The 21,551-nt window shown below is 49.0% G+C and overlaps 1 protein-coding gene across 2 annotated transcripts in view; it reads left to right on the top strand.

Annotated features, from left to right (window-relative positions):
- The window catches only part of LOC135054504 (zinc finger protein 567-like), a 33,262-nt gene that overhangs the window by 1,279 nt on the left and 10,432 nt on the right, over positions 1-21,551 (top strand). For both annotated transcript variants that reach the window (XM_063957624.1, XM_063957623.1), the window contains exons 2-5: positions 456-647; positions 5,458-5,537; positions 5,656-5,753; positions 16,764-17,646. In XM_063957624.1, coding sequence (XP_063813694.1) covers positions 5,504-5,537; positions 5,656-5,753; positions 16,764-17,646 — 1,015 coding nt within the window. In that variant the 5' untranslated portion in view covers positions 456-647; positions 5,458-5,503. The remainder of the gene's footprint in view (positions 1-455; positions 648-5,457; positions 5,538-5,655; positions 5,754-16,763; positions 17,647-21,551) is intronic.

Genomic DNA, 21,551 nt, shown 5'->3' with positions numbered 1-21,551 from the left:
ATTATTATATAGGGGAGAGGGGAATGTACAGTGATATATGAGGGGGATTAACACAGCTCCCGGCACACGCTGATATGTGGTATTATTATTATATAGGTGAGAGGGGACCGTACAGTGATATATGAGGGGGAATAACACAGCTCCGTGCACACGCTAATATGTGGTATTATTATTATATAGGTGAGAGGGGACCGTACAGTGATATATGAGGGGGAATAACACAGCTCCGTGCACACGCTAATATGTGGTATTATTATTATATAGGGGAGAGGGGACCGTACAGTGATATATGAGGGGGAATAACACAGCTCCCGGCACACGCTGATATGTGGTATTATTATTATATAGGGGAGAGAGGACCGTACAGTGATATGATATTTGTTCGTACTGAAAAGATATCAGTTCTTAATAGATGGACTTCTTTTGTATTTATTGTTTTCTTCTCCAATACACAGAATTACACGTTTGCAAAGTAGACATCCAATGAGTGTGAGACATCCAGCAGCCGTCTCCATGTGTCAGGAGGACTGAGCAGGACCCAGAGCCCCATCACGGTGCCTTCACCTCACATCCTGATACATGAGAGACACAATGACCAGAAGATCCTGGAACTCACCAACAAGATCATTCAGCTGCTGACTGGAGAGGTGACTGCTGGGAATGGGACATTATACAGTAACACCAGGGGACGTGTCTGGGTGATGACTGGAGAGGTGACTGCTGGGAATGTGACATTATACAGTAACACCAGGGGATGTGTCTGGGTGATGACTGGAGAGGTGACTGCTGGGAATGGGGCATTATACAGTAACACCGGGGGATGTGTCTGGGTGATGACTGGAGAGGTGACTGCTGGGAATGGGACATTATACAGTAACACCGGGGGATGTGTCTGGGTGATGACTGGAGAGGTGACTGCTGGGAATGGGACATAATACAGTAACACCGGGGGATGTGTCTGGGTGATGACTGGAGAGGTGACTGCTGGGAATGGGGCATTATACAGTAACACCAGGGGATGTGTCTGGGTGATGACTGGAGAGGTGACTGCTGGGAATGGGACATAATACAGTAACACCGGGGGATGTGTCTGGGTGATGACTGGAGAGGTGACTGCCGGGAATGGGGCATTATACAGTAACACCGGGGGATGTGTCTGGGTGATGACTGGAGAGGTGACTGCTGGGAATGGGACATTATACAGTAACACCGGGGGATGTGTCTGGGTGATGACTGGAGAGGTGACTGCTGGGAATGGGACATAATACAGTAACACCAGGGGATGTGTCTGGGTGATGACTGGAGAGGTGACTGCTGGGAATGGGACATAATACAGTAACACCGGGGGATGTGTCTGGGTGATGACTGGAGAGGTGACTGCTGGGAATGGGGTATTATACAGTAACACCAGGGGATGTGTCTGGGTGATGACTGGAGAGGTGACTGCTGGGAATGGGACATAATACAGTAACACCGGGGGATGTGTCTGGGTGATGACTGGAGAGGTGACTGCTGGGAATGGGGCATTATACAGTAACACCGGGGGATGTGTCTGGGTGATAACTGGATAGGTGACTGCTGGGAATGGGGCATTATACAGTAACACCGGGGGATGTGTCTGGGTGATGACTGGAGAGGTGACTGCTGGGAATGGGACATAATACAGTAACACCAGGGGATGTGTCTGGGTGATGACTGGAGAGGTGACTGCTGGGAATGGGGCATTATACAGTAACACCGGGGGATGTGTCTGGGTGATGACTTGAGAGGTGACTGCTGGGAATGGGGCATTATACAGTAACACCGGGGGATGTGTCTGGGTGATGACTGGAGAGGTGACTGCTGGGAATGGGACATAATACAGTAACACCAGGGGATGTGTCTGGGTGATGACTGGAGAGGTGACTGCTGGGAATGGGGTATTATACAGGAACACCAGGGTACGTGTCTGGGTGATGACTGGAGAGGTGACTGCTGGGAATGGGGCATTATATAGTAACACCAGGGGACGTGTCTGGGTGATGACTGGAGAGGTGACTGCTGGGAATGGGACATTATACAGGAACACCAGGGTACGTGTCTGGGTGATGACTGGAGAGGTGACTGCTGGGAATGGCACATTATACAGTAACACCAAGGGATGTGTCTGGGTGATGACTGGAGAGGTGACTGCTGGGAATGGGGTATTATACAGGAACACCAGGGTACGTGTCTGGGTGATGACTGGAGAGGTGACTGCTGGGAATGGGGCATTATATAGTAACACCAGGGGACGTGTCTGGGTGATGACTGGAGAGGTGACTGCTGGGAATGGGGCATTATACAGGAACACCAGGGTACGTGTCTGGGTGATGACTGGAGAGGTGACTGCTGGGAATGGGACATTATACAGTAACACCAGGGGACGTGTCTGGGTGATGACAGGAGAGGTGACTGCTGGGAATGGGGCATTATACAGGAACACCATGGTACGTGTCTGTGTGATGACTGGAGAGGTGACTGCTGGGAATGGGACATTATATAGTAACACCAGGGGACGTGTCTGGGTGATGACTGGAGAAGTGACTGCTGGGAATGGGACATTATATAGTAACACCAGGGGACGTGTCTGGGTGATGACTGGAGAAGTGACTGCTGGGAATGGGACATTATACAGTAACACCAGGGGACGTGTCTGGGTGATGACTGGAGAGGTGACTGCTGGCAATGGGGCATTACACAGTAACACCGGGGGATGTGTCTGGGTGATGACTGGAGAGGTGACTGCTGGGAATGGGACATTATACAGTAACACCAGGGGATGTGTCTGGGTGATGACTGGAGAGGTGACTGCTGGCAATGGGGCATTATACAGTAACACCAGGGGACGTGTCTGGGTGATGACTGGAGAGGTGACTGCCGGGAATGGGACATTATACAGTAACACCGGGGTATGTGTCTGGGTGATGACTGGAGAGATGACTGCTGGGAATGGGACATTATACAGTAACACCGGGGTATGTGTCTGGGTGATGACTGGAGAGGTGACTGCTGGGAATGGGACATTATACAGTAACACCAGGGGACGTGTCTGGGTGATGACTGGAGAGGTGACTGCCGGGAATGGGGCATTATACAGTAACACCATGGGACGTTTCTGGGTGATGACTGGAGAGGTGACTGCCGGGAATGGGGCATTATACAGTAAATCCAGGGGATGTGTCTGGGTGATGACTGGAGAGGTGACTGCTGGGAATGGGACATTATACAGTAACACCGGGGGATGTGTCTGGGTGATGACTGGAGAGGTGACTGCTGGGAATGGGACATTATACAGTAACACCGGGGGATGTGTCTGGGTGATGACTGGAGAGGTGACTGCTGGGAATGGCACATTATACAGTAACACCAAGGGATGTGTCTGGGTGATGACTGGAGAGGTGACTGCTGGGAATGGGGTATTATACAGGAACACCAGGGTACGTGTCTGGGTGATGACTGGAGAGGTGACTGCTGGGAATGGGGCATTATATAGTAACACCAGGGGACGTGTCTGGGTGATGACTGGAGAGGTGACTGCTGGGAATGGGACATTATACAGGAACACCAGGGTACGTGTCTGGGTGATGACTGGAGAGGTGACTGCTGGGAATGGGGCATTATATAGTAACACCAGGGGACGTGTCTGGGTGATGACTGGAGAGGTGACTGCTGGGAATGGGACATTATACAGTAACACCGGGGGATGTGTCTGGGTGATGACTGGAGAGGTGACTGCTGGGAATGGGACATTATACAGTAACACCGGGGGATGTGTCTGGGTGATGACTGGAGAGGTGACTGCTGGGAATGGCACATTATACAGTAACACCAGGGGACGTGTCTGGGTGATGACTGGAGAGGTGACTGCTGGGAATGGGGCATTATACAGGAACACCAGGGTACGTGTCTGGGTGATGACTGGAGAGGTGACTGCTGGGAATGGGACATTATACAGTAACACCAGGGGACGTGTCTGGGTGATGCCAGGAGAGGTGACTGCTGGGAATGGGGCATTATACAGGAACACCATGGTACGTGTCTGGGTGATGACTGGAGAGGTGACTGCTGGGAATGGGACATTATATAGTAACACCAGGGGACGTGTCTGGGTGATGACTGGAGAAGTGACTGCTGGGAATGGGACATTATACAGTAACACCAGGGGACGTGTCTGGGTGATGACTGGAGAGGTGACTGCTGGGAATGGGACATTATACAGTAACACCAGGGGATGTGTCTGGGTGATGACTGGAGAGGTGACTGCTGGGAATGGGGCATTATACAGTAACACCGGGGGATGTGTCTGGGTGATGACTGGAGAGGTGACTGCTGGGAATTGGACATTATACAGTAACACCAGGGGATGTGTCTGGGTGATGACTGGAGAGGTGACTGCTGGCAATGGGGCATTACACAGTAACACCGGGGGATGTGTCTGGGTGATGACTGGAGAGATGACTGCTGGGAATGGGACATTATACAGTAACACCGGGGTATGTGTCTGGGTGATGACTGGAGAGATGACTGCTGGGAATGGGACATTATACAGTAACACCGGGGTATGTGTCTGGGTGATGACTGGAGAGGTGACTGCTGGGAATGGGACATTATACAGTAACACCAGGGGACGTGTCTGGGTGATGACTGGAGAGGCGACTGCCGGGAATGGGGCATTATACAGTAACACCATGGGACGTGTCTGGGTGATGACTGAAGAGGTGACTGCCGGGAATGGGGCATTATACAGTAAATCCAGGGGATGTGTCTGGGTGATGACTGGAGAGGTGACTGCTGGGAATGGGGCATTATACAGTAACACCATGGGACGTGTCTGGGTGATGACTAGAGAGGTGACTGCCGGGAATGGGGCATTATACAGTAAATCCAGGGGATGTGTCTGGGTGATGACTGGAGAGGTGACTGCTGGGAATGGGGCATTATACAGTAACACCATGGGACGTGTCTGGGTGATGACTGGAGAGGTGACTGCCGGGAATGGGGCATTATACAGTAAATCCAGGGGATGTGTCTGGGTGATGACTGGAGAGGTGACTGCCGGGAATGGGGCATTATACAGTAAATCCAGGGGATGTGTCTGGGTGATGACTGGAGAGGTGACTGCTGGGAATGGGGCATTATACAGTAACACCAGGGGATGTGTCTGGGTGATGACCGGAGAGGTGACTGCTGGTAATGGGGCTTTATACAGTAACATCAGGGGATGTGTCTGGGTGATGACCGGAGAGGTGACTGCTGGGAATGGGACATTATACAGTAACACCAGGGGATGTGTCTGGGGGATGACTGGAGAGGTGACTGCTGGGAATGGGGCATTATACAGTAACACCAGGGGATGTGTCTGGGTGATGACTGTATCACTGTGTGTGTCAGGTTCCTATAAAGTGTCAGGATGTCACTGTCTATGTCTCCATGCAGGAGGGGGGAGTGTGTAGAGGAACACAGGGATCTGTACAAGGACGTGATGATGGAGAATCACCGGCCCCTCACATCACTGGGTAAGAGGAGACTGTCATGTATTTTACTGGGGAGAGCTGGTATGGGGCCCCCTATATAGACACATCATCTGATAATCACATATATACACTGTACTCAGTCACTGTGTGTCTCCTACAGATGGGCCCAGTAACAGAGATACCCCAGAGAGATGTCCCCGTCCTCTGTATTCCCAGGATTGTACAGAGGAGAATCACAGGATCCCACAGGAGGATCAGGTAGGTTGGATTTAGGGTCTCCCCAATATACCAAAGTGACTGGCACTATATGATCTGTAGAGAAGCTGTGTGTGTCTTATTCACTGATATTTCTCTTACGTCCTAGAGGATGCTGGGGACTCCGTAAGGACCATGGGGTATAGACGGGCTCCGCAGGAGACATGGGCACTCTAAGACTTTAGATGGGTGTGAACTGGCTCCTCCCTCTCTGCCCCTCCTCCAGACTTCAGTTAGATCCTGTGCCCAGTGGAGACTGGATGCACTGCAGGGGAGCTCTACTGAGTCTCTCTGAAAAGACTTTTGTTAGGTTTTTTATTTTCAGGGAGGACTGCTGGCAACAGGCTCCCTGCATCGTGGGACTGAGGGGAGAGAAGCAGACCTACTTAACTGATAGGCTCTGCTTCTTAGGCTACTGGACAGCTTTAGCTCCAGAGGGTCGGAACACAGGTGTCGTCCTCGCTGTTCGTCCCGGAGCCGCTCCGCCGTCCTCCTCACAGAGCCGGAAGATAGAAGCCGGGTGAGTATAAGAAGAAAGAAGACTTCACAGGTGGCAGAAGACTTCAGATCTTCAGTGAGGTACCACGCAGCGGTCACGCTGCGCACCATTGCTCCCACACACGCACACACAAGGCACAGCAAGGGTGCAGGGCGCAGGGGGGGGGGGGCGCCCTGGGCAGCAATAATTACCTCAAATAACACTGGCACAGGTATCCGATACTGCGGAGGCAGTATATTCTAAAACCCCCGCCAGTATAAAATAATTGAGCGGGACCGAAGACCGCCGTCGAGGGGGCGGGCTTGATCCTCCAGCACTAACCAGCGCCGTTTTCTCCACAGCAAGCTGCAGAGAAGCTGCTCCCGGACTCTCCCCTGCTGAACCAAGTAACAGAGGGCAAAAACGTAGGGGGGGGCACATTGATTTGGCGCAAAAAAAGTGTATATATATATATATATATATATATATATATATATATATAATATGGAGCGCTGCACAGACTGGGACTTTGTTTCCAGTGTCAGTTGGCGCTGGGTGTGTGCTGGCATACTCTCTCTCTGTCCCTCCAAAGGGCCTTATTGGGGGGCTGTCCCCATATACGTATATCCCAGTGTGTGTGGGGGTGTCAGTACGTGTGTGTCGGCATGTCTGAAGCGGAAGGCTCGTCTAGGGAGGAGGCAGAGCAGATGATTGTGGTGTCTCCGTCGGCACCGCCGACTCCTGAATGGTTGGATATGTGGAATGTTTTAAATGCAAATGTGACTTTATTACATAAAAGATTGGACAAAGCAGAGTCCAGGGAAAATGCAGGGAGTCAATCCATGGCTTTGACTGTGTCACAAGGCCCTTCGGGGTCTCATAAAGTCCCCTTTCCCAGATAGCTGACACTGATACCGACACGGATTCCGACTCCAGTGTCGACTATGATGATGAAAGGTTACACCCAAGGGTGGCCAAGAGTATTCATTATATGATTATTGCAATAAAAGATGTTTTGCATATCACAGATGAACCCTCTGTCCCTGACACGAGGGTATGCATGTTTAAGGAAAAGAAACCTGAGGTAACGTTTCCCCCATCTCATGAGCTGAACGCTTTATTTGAAAAAGCTTGGGAAACTCCAGACAAGAGACTGCAGATTCCCAAGAGAATTATTATGGCGTATCCTTTCCCCTCACAGGACAGGTTAAGATGGGAATCCTCGCCCACGGTGGACAAGACTTTGACGCACTTGTCCAAAAAGGTGGCGCTACCGTCTCCATACACGGTAGCCCTCAAGAATCCTGCTGATCGCAGACAGGAAACTACCTTAAAATCAATTTATACGCATACAGGTGCCCTGCTCAGACCGGCAGTAGCGTCGGCATGGGTGGGTAGCGCGATTGCAGCGTGGGCAGATAACTTGTCATCTGACATTGACACCCTAGATAAATATAGTATTTTGTTGACCCTGGGTCACATTAAGGACGCAGCATTGTATATGAGAGAGGCTGCGAGAGATATTGGGCTGATGAGTTCAAGAGCCAATGCCATGGCAGTTTCGGCTAGAAGGTCCCTGTGGACCCGCCAATGGACAGGTGATGCCGATTCAAAGAGACATATGGAGACTTTACCTTACAAGGGTGAGGTTTTATTTGTGGAAGGACTCACGGACCTGGTTTCCACAGCTACCGCGGGTAAGTCTTCTTTTTTGCCTTACGTTCCTTTTCAGCAAAAGAAAACACCTCAATATCAGATGCAGTCCTTTCGGTCTCATAAGTTCAGAAAGAGTCGGGGCTCTTCCTTCCTCGCCAGAGGTAGAGGTAGAGGGAAAAGAACGACTAGTTCCAAGGAACAAAAGTCCTCCCCGGCCTCTACAAAATCCACCGCATGACGCTGGGGCTCCGCTGAGGGAGTCCACACCCGTGGGCGCACGTCTTCGACTCTTCAGCCAGGTCTGGGTTCAGTCGGATTTGGATCCTTGGGCAGTCGACATTGTATCCCAAGGCTACAAACTGGAGTTGGAAGAAGTGCCTCCTCGACGATTTTTCAAATCGGTTTTGCCAGCTTCTCTCCCACAGAGGGAAATAATTTCAGCTGCCATACAAAAGCTGTGTCAACAGCAAGTGATTATCAAGGTTCCCCTAATACAACAGGGGAAGGGGTATTATTCAACCCTATTTGTGGTCCCGAAGCCGGATGGCTCGGTCAGACCCATTCTGAATCTAAAATCCCTGAACCTGTATTTGAAAAGGTTCAAATTCAAGATGGAATCTCTCCGGGCGGTGATCTCCAGCCTGGAAGGGGGGGATTTTATGGTGTCGCTGGACAAAAAGGATGCATACCTTCATGTCCCCATTTATCCCCCTCATCAAGCATACCTGAGATTCGCTGTACAGGATTGTCATTACCAGTTTCAGACGTTGCCGTTTCGGCTTTCCACGGCCCCAAGGATTTTCACCAAGGTAATGGCGGAAATGATGGTGCTCCTGCGCAGGCAAGGAGTCACAATTATCCCATACTTGGATGATCTCCTGATAAAAGCGAGATCGAGGGATCAGTTACTGAAAAGCGTGTCGCTCTCCCTGAGAGTGCTACAGCAACACGGCTGGATTCTGAATCTACCAAAGTCACAGTTCATTCCGACGACTCGACTGTCATTTTTGGGCAGGGTTCTGGACACGGAAAAGAAGAGGGTTTTTCTCCCAATGGAAAAAGCCCAGGAACTCCATAACATGGTCAGGGACCTGCTAAAACCAAAAAGAGTGTCAGTTCATCAATGCACTCGAGTACTGGGAAAGATGGTGGCGGCCTACGAGGCAATCCAGTTCGGCAGGTTCCATGCGAGGACGTTTCAGTGGGACCTTCTGGACAAGTGGTCAGGGTCCCATCTACAAACACATCAGAAAATAAGCTTGTCCCCCAGGGCCAGGGTGTCTCTCCTGTGGTGGCTTCAGAGTGCTCACAATCTAGAGGGTCGCAGGTTCGGCATTCAAGACTGGGTTCTAGTGACCACGGACGCGAGCCTCCGAGGATGGGGAGCAGTCACACAAGGAAGAAATTTTCAGGGAATATGGTCAGCCAGGAGACTTGTCTACACATCAACGTGCTGGAATTAAGGGCCATATACAACGGCCTACAACAAGCGGAGAATCTTTTTTGCAACCTACCCGTTCTAATTCAGTCAGACAACGTCACGGCTGTGGCGCATGTAAACCGCCAAAGCGGGACAAGGAGCAGAGCGGCAATGGCAGAAGCCACCAGGATTCTTCGCTGGGCGGAAAATCACGTAAGCACTCTGTCAGCAGTCTTCATTCCGGGAGTGGACAACTGGGAAGCAGACTTCCACAGCAGACACGATCTCCATCCAGGAGAGTGGGGACTTCATCAAGAAGTTTTTGCAGAGATAACAAGTCGGTGGGGACTTCCTCAAATAGACATGATGGTATCACGCCTCAACAAAAAGCTTCAGACGTATTGTTCCAGGTCAAGGGACCCTCAGGCAGTGGCGGTGGACGCCCTAGTGACACCTTGGGTGTTTCAGTCGGTCTATGTGTTCCCTCCACTTCCACTCATCTCAAAAATATTGAGAATCATAAGACGAACAAGAGTGCAGACAATACTCATTGTTCCAGATTGGCCTCGGAGAGCCTGGTATTCAGATCTTCAGGAAATGCTCACAGAAGATCCGTGGCCTCTTCCTCCCAGTGAGAACCTGTTGCAGCAGGGGCCCTGTGTGATCCAAGACTTACCGCGGTTACGTTTGACGGCATGGCGGTGGAACACCAAATCCTAGCTAGGAAAGGTATTCCGGGGGAAGTCATCTCTACTCTAATCAAAGCTATGAAGGAAGTGATGGCGAAGCATTATCACCGTATCTGGAGGAAATATGTATCTTGGTGTGAAGCCACGAATGCTCCTACGGAAGATTTTCACCTGGACCGTTTTCTCCATTTTCTGCAGACAGGAGTGGATATGGGCTTAAAGTTAGGCTCCATTAAAGTGCAGATTTTGGCCTTGTCTATATTCTTTCAGAAGGAATTGGCTTCTCTCCCAGAAGTCCAGACTTTTGTAAAGGGAGTGCTGCACATCCAACCTCCTTTTGTGCCCCCAGTGGCACCGTGGGACCTTAACGTGGTGTTACAGTTCCTTAAATCACACTGGTTTGAACCTCTTCAAATGGTTGAATTAAAGTTTCTCACTTGGAAAGTGGTCATGTTGTTGGCCTTGGCATCTGCGAGGCGGGTGTTTGAATTGGCGGCTTTGTCTCACAAGAGCCCCTACTTGATTTTCCATGTGGATCGGGCAGAGTTGAGAACTCGTCCTCAATTTCTACCTAAGGTGGTTTCGTCGTTTCATATGAACCAACCTATTGTGGTGCCGGTGGCTACGGGGGACTTGGAGGATTCCAAGTCCCTGGATGTGGTCAGGGCCTTAAAAATTTATGTAGCCAGGATGGCTCGGGTTAGGAAAACAGAGGAACTGTTTGTCCTGTATGCAGCCAACAAGGTTGGCGCTCCTGCTTCTAAGCAGACTATTGCTCGCTGGATCTGTAACACGATTCAGCAGGCTCATTCTACGGCTGGATTGCCGTTACCTAATTCGTTAAAGGCCCATTCCACTAGGAAGATAGGCTCTTCTTGTGCGGCTGCCCGAGGCGTCTCGGCATTACAGCTTTGCCGAGCAGCTACTTGGTCGGGTTCAAACACTTTTGCAAAGTTCTACAAGTTTGATACCCTGGATAATGAGGACCTCATGTTTGTTCAATCGGTGCTGCAGAGTCATCCGCACTCTCCCGCCCGGTCTGGAGCTTTGGTATAATCCCCATGGTCCTTACGGAGTTCCCAGCATCCTCTAGGACGTAAGAGAAAATAAGATTTTAAACCTACCGGTAAATCTTTTTCTCCTAGTCCGTAGAGGATGCTGGGCGCCCGGCCCTGTGCGGACATATTTCTGCAAGGCTTGTATATAGTTGTTGCTTTAATAAGGGTTATGTTACAGTTTTGATCAGTCTCTGGCTGATGCTGTTTTGTTTCATACTGGTAACTGGTTGCATATATTCCAGGTTATACGGTGTGTATGGTATGAATCTCGCCCTTAGATTAACAAAAATCCTTTCCTCGTACTGTCCGTCTCCTCTGGGCACAGTTCTATAACTGAGGTCTGGAGGAGGGGCATAGAGGGAGGAGCGAGTGCACACCCAGACCTAAAGTCTTTCTTAGAGTGCCCATGTCTCCTGCGGAGCCCACCTATACCCCATGGTCCTTACGGAGTCCGCAGCATCCTCTACGGACTAGGAGAAAAAGATTTAACGATAGGTTTAAAATCTTATTATTCTTCAGTTAAACCTGATTTCTCTTACATTCTAGTGGATACTGTGGAATTGTACTTTAGTACCATGGGGTATAGATCGGGTCCACTGGAGCCTGGCACTTTAAAACCTTTTGTGTGTGTATGTGTGTGCTGGCTCCTTCCCTCTATGCCCCTCCTACCAGACTCAGTTTAGAAAAATGTGCCCAGGAGCCGGTTGCACTTCTCTGGAGCTCCAGAGAGTTTTCGTGGGACTTAGATTGGGGACCGAACCAACCTCCTGAGTGTTTATGGTTCGTAATCCCAGCTGACAGGACATTGAGCTCCTGATCACACATCGTTAGTACGTGTGCCCACGCCAACAGCTTGCCGCCACCCTCTAATAGATGCCGAAGAGTCGCAGGTGCAGTAAGTGTTAACACCGGGGTCCCAGTTAGTGGGTCCCCAGTGCAGTTGGTGGCATGTCATGCGACTGTCACGGGCCACGAGCTGCGGTCGGTGCCCGCCGCGGCCTAAACTGACTAAGAGGAGTTGAAAATTCCACGGGGTGCCCAGCACTAACTTTATAAATTCGGTAACGAGTATATATATATAAAAAACACCTGTGACCGGCACTCCTACAGCAGAGAGCAAATACCCGGGTGCCCTCCCGTGGCACTACAAGGCCCAGCAAACAGTACAATGTAATGGGCGGCACTCCAATGGATTTGGAAAAAATCATACAGCTCACCAAGCCAGTTTAGATCAACGTTTCAGGTGCCTTTATTTGCACCTTTCGTCAGGATACAGTATAACAAAACAAACATACCTTTTATAACACCAAACGTGTGAGACACACCTCGCACCTCCCGCTTCCGGCCCCCCGACGCCGACGTCATAGACGCGGTCCCCCACTGCCACGTAGATGGTAGGCGGGACAGTCGTCATGGCAACATACGATACTATTGGATGCGTAACGTCATGCTCCGGCAAATCGCACTGAATTAAACTCCCTGGCCAGGGAAGCATGGTTAAAGCCCCGATAAGAAATTTAAAATTCCTCAGAGGTTTTTATCTACATTTCCCCTCCCAACTGATGATAGGAAGGTATCAGAAAACTCACCCATCAGTTGATATGTCTGTGTCCAGACTGTCTAAGAAGTTGGTACTGCCGGTGCCAGGGGCTATAGCCCTAAAAGAGCCGATTGACCGTAAAATTGAGACCACTCTCAAGGCAATATATACGGCAGCGGGCGCAGCACAGCGCCCCACAATTGTTTGTGGTTGGATTTCTAGGGCGGTAGTCAAGTGGTCCGATATTATTATTAATAGCTTTGACAATCTGCCCCGGGATAAGGTAATTACTCTGCTGCAAATTTTATGAGTGAGGCTATAAAGGAATTGTGTAAGATAAATGGCCGCACTACTGCTATGGGTGTTTCGGCACGCAGAGCTCTGTGTTTACATCAATTGTCAGCGGACGTTGATTCCAAAAAGGGTGTAGAAAATCATCCCTTTACAGGTGATGCATTGTTTGGTGACAAATTAAATAAATGGATTTCCCAGGCAATCGCGGGTAAGTCTACCTATCTGCCGTCGGCTGCGCCACCTGCTAGACGTTCTTACACAGGACCCTCCTTGCAGTCTTTTCGTGTGGCAAGGTTCAGAGGCAGGGGCCAAGGGGTCTCCACCACTCCCAGAGGATCTTGTGTTAAGTCCTGTAAACCTGCAGCTGTTGCCTCTCTGAACCAGACCACTGGATCCCCTGCCACTAAGCCTTCCGTGCGATGATTGGCTCCTGTGGCAAGGTGGGTGCTCGCCTTCAACACTTCACCCACGTGTGGACAAAGTCCTGCCGGGATCCTTGGGTGAGGGACCTCATTTCCCAGGGATACCGGCTGTAATTTCAAGCGCTTCCTCCTCACAGATTTTGCAATCAGGCTTGCCAGTTTTATCCGCAACAAAAGTTACCTTGCAAGAGGCTATTCAAAAACTTTTGCGGACAGGGGTGGTGGTTCCAGTACCTTTTTCGTTACACAACAGGGGTTTTCACTCCAGTCTTTTTGTTGTTACAAAGCCAGGTGGTTTGGTGCGACCCATCTTATACCTGAAGTCTCTAAACCTGTATCTGCGGGTGTTTAAATTCAAGATGTAATCCCTGCGGGCAGTGGTGTCCGGTCTGGAAGAGGGGGAATTCCTGGTGTCCCTAAATGCTTACCTATACATTCCCATGTGGCCCCCTCATCAGGCTTACCTCAACTTTGCCATATTGGATGACCGTTCCAGTTTCAGGATTTGCCCTTTGTCCTATCCACAGCTCCGAGGGATTTCACCAAGGTCATGGCGGAGATGATGCTGCAACTGCGGATGATGGGAGTCAACATAGTCCCCTACTTGGACGATCTCTTGATAAAGGCTGAGTCCAGGGAGCGTCTCCTGCACAGCATCGATCTGACGCCTGCTTACGGATCATGGGTGGATCATACATTTTCAGAAATCTCACCTGGAACCTACCCAACGTCTTCAGTTCCTCAGAATGATACTGGCTGGATACAGTGTCTCAAAAGGTGTTTCTTCCGATGGACAAGGCCTTGGCTATCCAGGCTATGGCCTGCTCAGTGCTCCGTCCTCGCAAGGTATCCATACATCTTTGCATAAGCTTGCTGGGCAGGATGGTTGCTGCTTACAAGGCAATACAATACGGCAGGTTTCATGGCCGGCCATTTCAGCTGGACTTGCTGGACAACTGGTTGGGGTCTCACCTTCACATGCAACAGGAAGTGACCTTCTGTCCAAAAGCCCGGATTTCTCTGTTATGGTGGCTACAAGTTCCTCACCTGGTAGAAGGCAGGAATTTCAATATCCACTTGTGGATTCTACTGACAACGGATGCCAGCCTCCGGGGTTGGAGAGCTGTGACCCAAGGGGCTCAGTTCCAGGGGATATGGTCAGTTCAGGAATTTGCTCTGCCGATAAACATCCTGGAACAATGCTCTTCTGCAAGCTTCCCATCTCCTGAAGGATCAGGCGATCCAGGCTCAATTGGACAATGCCACGTCAGTAGCGTACATAAACCGACAAGGGGGAACAAAAAGCAGAGCGGCAATGCAAGAAGTGTCAAGAATACTCGTCTGGGCAGATGCCAACGCAAGGGCCATATCAGCCATATTCATTCCAGGAGTGGACGTCTGGTAAGCGTACTTCCTTAGCAGACACGACTTCCATCCGGGGGAATTGGGCCTACATTCCCAGGTGTTTCAACAGTTAATTCACTTGTGGGGCCGTCTGCAGATAGATCTGATGGCTTCTCGTCTCAACAAGAAGCCATGCCGTTACTGTTCCAGAACGAATCCGTAGGCTGTAGCGGTGGACGCGCTGACGACACCATGGCCGTACCAGCTTGTGTACCTGTTTCCTCCTCTACCGCTAATCCCAAGGGTTCTAAAAAGACTAAGAAGGGAAAGCATTCAAGCAATTCTAATTGCCCTGGATTGGCCTCGACGGGCGTGGTACTCGGACCTCCTAACCATGGCTCTGGATGATCCATGCATCTGCCGCTTCAAAAGGATCTTCTACAACAAGGTCCATTCATCTATCCAGACTTACAGCAGCTACGTTTGATGGCTTGGAAGTTGAGAGGGAGATTCTAGCTAGAAAAGGTCTTCCCTCCTGGGTAATTTACACCATGGTCCAGGCCAGGTAGATGGTTACGTCTAAACATTATCATCGTATCTGGAAAAAGTATGTTTCCCGGTGTGAAAGTAGAAAGGTTTCTCCTGTGGAATTTAGAATGGGTCGCTTTCTACTTTTCCTACAAGTGGGAGTGGATATGGGCCTACATTTAGGTTCCATCAAAGTCCAGATTTCGTCGCTCTCTATTCCATGTTGCTGGAAGTACAGACTTTCCTTAAAGGAGTTCTTCATATGCAACCGCCTTTCGCACCTCCCACGGCTCCGTGGGATCTCAATGTGTTTTTTGTCCTTTCTTCAATCAGACTGGTTTGAACCATTGCATAGAGTGGAGTTGAAATTTCTCACCTGGAAGACAGTGATGTTGTTAGCATTGGCGTCTGCCAGATGTGTCTCTGAATTAGGGGCCTTATCCTGTAAGAGCCCTTATTTGATTTTTCATGAAGTTAGGGCGGAACTCAGGACTCAACCTCAGTTTTTGCCAAAAGTGGTGTCAGCTTTTCCTGTGAATCAACCCATTGTGGTTCCAGTGTTGTCTGATGCCTCCGTTGGTCCAGAGTCTTTGGATGTGGTGAGGACTCTGAAGATTTATGCCAAACGGACTGCTCATCATCGGAAATCTGATTCACTGTTTGTCCTTTATGATGCCACCAAGATTGGTCGTCCGGCTTCTAAGCAATGAATTGCTCATTGGCTCAGGTTGACCATTTAACAAGCCTATACTTCGGAGGCTCTGTCTTTGCCGACGTCTATTCAGGCCCACTCGACAAAATCTGTGGGCTCTTTCTGGGCGGCTTCCCGGGGTGTCTCGGCCTTACAGTTGTGCCGAGCTGCTACTTGGTCTGGTTTGAACACATTTGTTAAGTTCTTTCGATTTGACACCTTGGCCAAGGATGACCTTCAGTTTGGTCAGGGAGTGTTACAGGGGTCTCGGCACTCTCCCACCCGTTTGGGAGCTTTGGGACTTCCCCATGGTACTAAAGTACAATTCACCAATATCCACTAGGACGTAAGAGAAAATAGGAATTTAATCCCTACCGGTAATTCCTTTTCTCGTAGTCCACAGTGGATACTGGGCGCCCGCCTCAGTGCTTCGATTCCTGCTTACCAGAGTAAGTGTCTGGTTGGCCAGCCGTTGCGCTCCCATTTTGTTGTTGGGATAGCTGTGCTATCCTGGTTAGGTTGCTGTTGCAGTCCTCTGTTTTGGTTAGCACCCTCCTTTTGGTTATGGTTGTGTGTTTTCTTAGTGCCTCACCGCTGATGTAACTATTTTCTTCTCTCGTGGTATGTCCGTCTCCTCGGGCACAGTTTCCTAGACTGAGTGTGGTAGGAGGGGCATAGAGGGGAGGAGCCAGCACACACACACATACATACATTAAAGGTTTTAAAGTGCCAGGCTCCAGTGGACCTGATCTATACCCCATGGTACTAAAGTACAATTCCCCAGTATCCACTACGGACTACGGGAAAAGGAATTACCGGTAGGTATTAGATTGCTTTTTTTTCAATATCGGACATTATTAATGTAATGTGTTATTGTTTTCTGGCTCATTTAGGGTGAACAATTGATTGATATAAAGACAAAAGATACAGAGGGAGAAGAAGAGACGTATGTGACTGATATGAAGGCAGAAGATATAGCTGGAGAAGAAGAGACGTATGTGACTGATATGAAGGCAGAAGACATAGAGGGAGAAGAAGAGACGTATGTGACTGATATAAAGACAGAAGATATAGAGGGAGAAGAAGAGACGCATATGACTGATATAAAGACAGAAGACATAGAGGGAGAAGAAGAGACGTATGTGACTGATATAAAGGCAGAAGATATAGAGGGAGAAGAAGAGACGTATGTGACCGATATGAAGGCAGAAGATGTAGAGGGAGAAGAAGAGACGCATGTGACCGATATGAAGGAAGAAGATGTAAAGGGAGAAGAAGAGACGCATGTGACTGATATAAAGGTAGAAGATATAAAGGGAGAAGAAGAGACGCATGTGACTGATATAAAGGCAGAAGATACAGAGGGAGAAGAAGAGACGCATGTGACTGATATAAATGCAGAAGATATAAAGGGAGAAGAAGAGACGCATGTGACTGATATAAAAGCAGAAGGTACAGAGGGAGAAGAAGAGACGTATGTGACTGATATAAAGGTAGAAGATATAGAGGGAGAAGAAGAGACGTATGTGACTGATATAAAGGTAGAAGATATAGAGGGAGAAGAAGAGACACATGTGACTGATATAAAAGCAGAAGATACAGAGGGAGAAGAAGAAGAGACGTATGTAACTGATATGAAGGCAGAAGATATAGAGGGAGAAGATGAGACGTATGTGACTGATATAAAGGTAGAAGATATAGAGGGAGAAGAAGAGACGTATGTGGTGGGTGACCAGCAGTGTAAGGAGGAGGAAATCCCTAAAGATATCAGCACAGGTGAGTAATAATCACTTACTACAGAACTGACACATATTCTCTATGCTGAGTCACTGTAACAATCTCTTATCATGCACCCTCCTCTAGGAAAAGTAGAGGTTATGGTAGACTTACCTAGATAACCTTGTTTCTCTGAAGTCCACAGGATCTACCTTGGGATATTAGGTAGCGACAGCGGAACAGGCACCAAACAGTTAAGCTTTTCAGACTCCCAGGATGCAAGGGGCCAGACCCCTATATCCCCGCCTCCCAGCTCAGGCAATTCAGTTGGGTCCAAAGCTCAAAGCAGGAGCAGTTTTATCGAGAGGGAGAAGTATTCACGCGAGAAGAATATACACACACTTACATACCAAAGGACAGGAAGAGGTTAGTAAATGTACAGATTCTCAAATCAGGTGCGTCAGGATGGGTTTTCATACTTATACTGCTTTGGCTGATGCAATAGCCAGAAGAAAAATCACTTTAGTTATCAACCATTTGAGATTCTCACGATTTAGTGGTTCAAATGGAGCAACTTGAAGTGCCCCGGGAACTATTTCTTGATCCCAGTAAGCTGTAGGGGGAACAAAAGGAGGTTGAATGTGAAGCATTCCTTGGGAAAAAAGTGCGAACATTCCGTAGGTTTGCCATATTCTTTTGGAACCATACAGGTGATGCTGATACTTGTACCTTCAAGTAAGCTATTTGGAGATCACAGTCGATTCCTGCTTGAAGAAAAGCTGCTAGAATTCTCTAAACTCTGAAGGACATAGGATCAAAGCTTTTGGCAGCGCACCTTGAAAATACGCATGTCCTATCCGGTAATAGATGCGAGCAGAGGATGGATTCCTTGCTTTGAGCATCATCTGAATCACATCTTGTAAAAACCCAAGGCAAGTGCAACGTAGCCCCTTGTGGGCTTGCTGTGCTCGCCACACTGTAGGCTTCCCGGCTAGCTGCGCACGCCACAGGTTCTATCCCCACTCTATGAGTGTCGTGGACACCCACAAGTGGGAATAGTCCCTGTTAGTCATCATGCTGTTGGGATTGTGAGGGGGCAGGATTCCAGCATAGGTATTGTGACCGGTGGTCTCCTGTCCGCCTGTCACATAACTGCATCCCATATGAAGAGGGAAAATACATCCTGTTTGGAGACACAATAATATTAAATTCTGTGCCAAACAGAACATTTCTAACAAACGGCAAAGATTCCAGGACCTTCTTGGATTCCGAATAATTCTTCCATGCATGTGGCCAGATAGCTCTGCGAGCTGCTATTGAGGAAGCTACTGCCTGAGAAGCTACTGTGCCTATATCTAGGGCAGCTTCTTCCATAAAAGCAGATGCCTGCTTTATACATGCAATATGGGATAACTGTTTTTTCGTAGCTGTTGAAAGATCATCATCCAAAGCATCTGCCCAGCCTGCCACTGCTTTAGCCACCCAGGCTGTGGCCATAGCTGGGCTAGTCACTGCCCCTGCTAAAGAAAAAACAGTCTTAAGAAACCCATCAATCTTTCTGTTTGTTACATGTTTTATGTTGGAGGCAGAGATAATGTAGATTTGCTCACTAGACTCACTACTTGTGCATCTACCTTGGGAGGAACCGTCCCTTTTTTTAAACAGTCCACAGTAGAAAAAGAATAAAAAGAATCCCATTTCTTTAGAATCTTAAACTTCTTACTGGGTGTAACCCATGCCTCTTGCATAATTTCCTTCAGCTGATGTGAGTTAGGAAATTGTGTTTTTGGACGTTTAAACACAGGCGCCTTAGATTTTAGCGCAGGCTCTGCTGCCTCCTTGATTGACAGAATAGATTTAACAGCCTGAATTAAGTCAGGTATATCCACTGCAGAAGAATGCTCCTCCTCTCTAGAAGCAGATTCAGAAAGGGAGGATTCAGCTTTATCATCTGAAGTACCCACTGATTCTGAAATTAGTGTAGACAGTGAAGAAGTAGCTCCCTGTCTATCTGACTTGCACTGGATGTGGCATGACCCAAATGGGATGTTGCATGTAAGGGTGAAGTGGGAACCCCATACCAGGAGCCGTAGCAAGCACCATGCGTTCTGCTAATCTAGACAACATCTGTGCAAAAACTGCCCAAGGGAGGTTCCTGTGAATTAACAAGTATCTGACTAGGATCTGGTTTATTCAGAAAGTTCTTACATACACGTCATCAGAAATCACACTAGCAATCGGTCACATAAAAAAATGCGTTAATATGCATTGTACAATATGAGCACATTTTTACAACTACACAATACATATAAGTAGGTAGGAAGAAACATTACTGCATTACCTTATACCGGAAACTAGCGTATTTAGACATTCAGAGAATAATACAGCAGTAAATGTTCACAACGCTCATTTGCACAGGCACCTAATCAACTACGCAATACCGCCCAGGGTAGGTAGGAACTCAGTGCTGTATCACCTGCCTCAGGAGAGCGGAATACAGGGAGACTTAACCCCCGCTCACATGTGTGACCATGCCGCAAACAAACGGCTAGGCGAATCCGATGCACCAGTGAACACAGCCGCACACGTGACTGTGACCGGTATAGTATATTAAGCGTCTCAGACGGCAGTGGAAATAGCAGGTTATGGCGGGAGACTCAGTGGAAACTGGTCATAAACTGGGGGTAGGTGTGACCAAGGGAGCGTCTTACTCCCCACTGCCGACATCAACCTCGGGGATCGCGGCCTCAACTATTCCCCAGCACCTAAGATCCCTGAGGCCTAACGTTGGTGCAACCAAGGTGGCAGCCACGTCAGCAACTGTCCGGTAGTCTCCACCTGGAACTGTAAGGCTGCAAATATGCGTCTAAAACAGCTAACCGTAAAAAGACACCTTACCTTCTCCCCATTCTCTGGCTGCAGCCTGGGATCATCAGTACGGACTTGCAAGTACATCCAGTCTGACTCCTACCGAAACATCAGTGCACTCGGAGGTAACAGTTGTTGCGACCCAGCGGAGTATTGTTGGAGCGTCTTTCTATTATACGTTTTAAGACACATAGAAGGATCACTCAATCGTTCTAGTACTCCGGCTCCTGCCGCACCAAACAATGGTAAGAACTTAACTTTGTTAAAACTCTTTCTGCGAGCTACACTGGGCTCCACAAGGATAGACATTGGGGTGTAGACTAGGATCTTGATCCGAAGCACCAACAGGCTCAAAGCTTTGACCTTCTTCCCAAGATGCATAGCGCCGCCTCCTATATCACCCCACCTCCGTGCACAGGAGCTCAGTTTTGTTAACCAGCCCAATGCAGTAGCAAGTAAAAGAGACAACTGCCAGTTGCCACAAACACCACACTCTCCCGACAGGAGAAGTGTCAGTGGCTAATGCCATACCAACCCAAAGAAGCTAAGTGCGTCAGGGTGGGCGCCTTGTGGAGCCCAGTGTACCTCGCAGAAAGAGTTTTAACAAAGGTAAGTTCTTACCATAAAACTTGTTTTCTGCTGCGGGGTACCTTGGGCTCCACAAGGATAGACATTGGGGATGTCCTAAAGCAGTTCCTTACGGGAGGGGACGCACTGAAGCAGGCACAAGAACCCGTCGTCCAAAGAAAGCATCCCGGGAAGCGGCAGTATCGAAGGCATAGAACCTAATGAACGTGTTCACTGAGGACCACGTAGCCGCATTGCACAATTGTTTAAGGGTTGCACCACGTTGGGCCTCCCAAGAAGGTCCAACAGACCGAGTAGAATGGGCCTTAATGTGATCAGGAGCAGAGAGACCAGCCTTCACATAAGCATGTGCAATCACCATTCTAATCCATCTGGCCAGAGTTTGCTTGTGAGCAGGCCAGCCACGTTTGTGAAACCCAAACACAACAAAAAGAGAATCAGATTTCCTAATAGAAGCAGTTCTCTTCACATAGATACGGAGAGCCCGTACCACATCCAAAGACCGCTCT

The sequence above is a fragment of the Pseudophryne corroboree genome, chromosome 3, assembly GCF_028390025.1.
Source record: "Pseudophryne corroboree isolate aPseCor3 chromosome 3, aPseCor3.hap2, whole genome shotgun sequence".
NCBI classification, from domain to species: Eukaryota; Metazoa; Chordata; class Amphibia; order Anura; family Myobatrachidae; genus Pseudophryne; species Pseudophryne corroboree.
The sequence above is the reverse complement of the archived record's forward strand: the minus strand, read 5'-3'. Positions and strand labels throughout refer to the sequence as shown.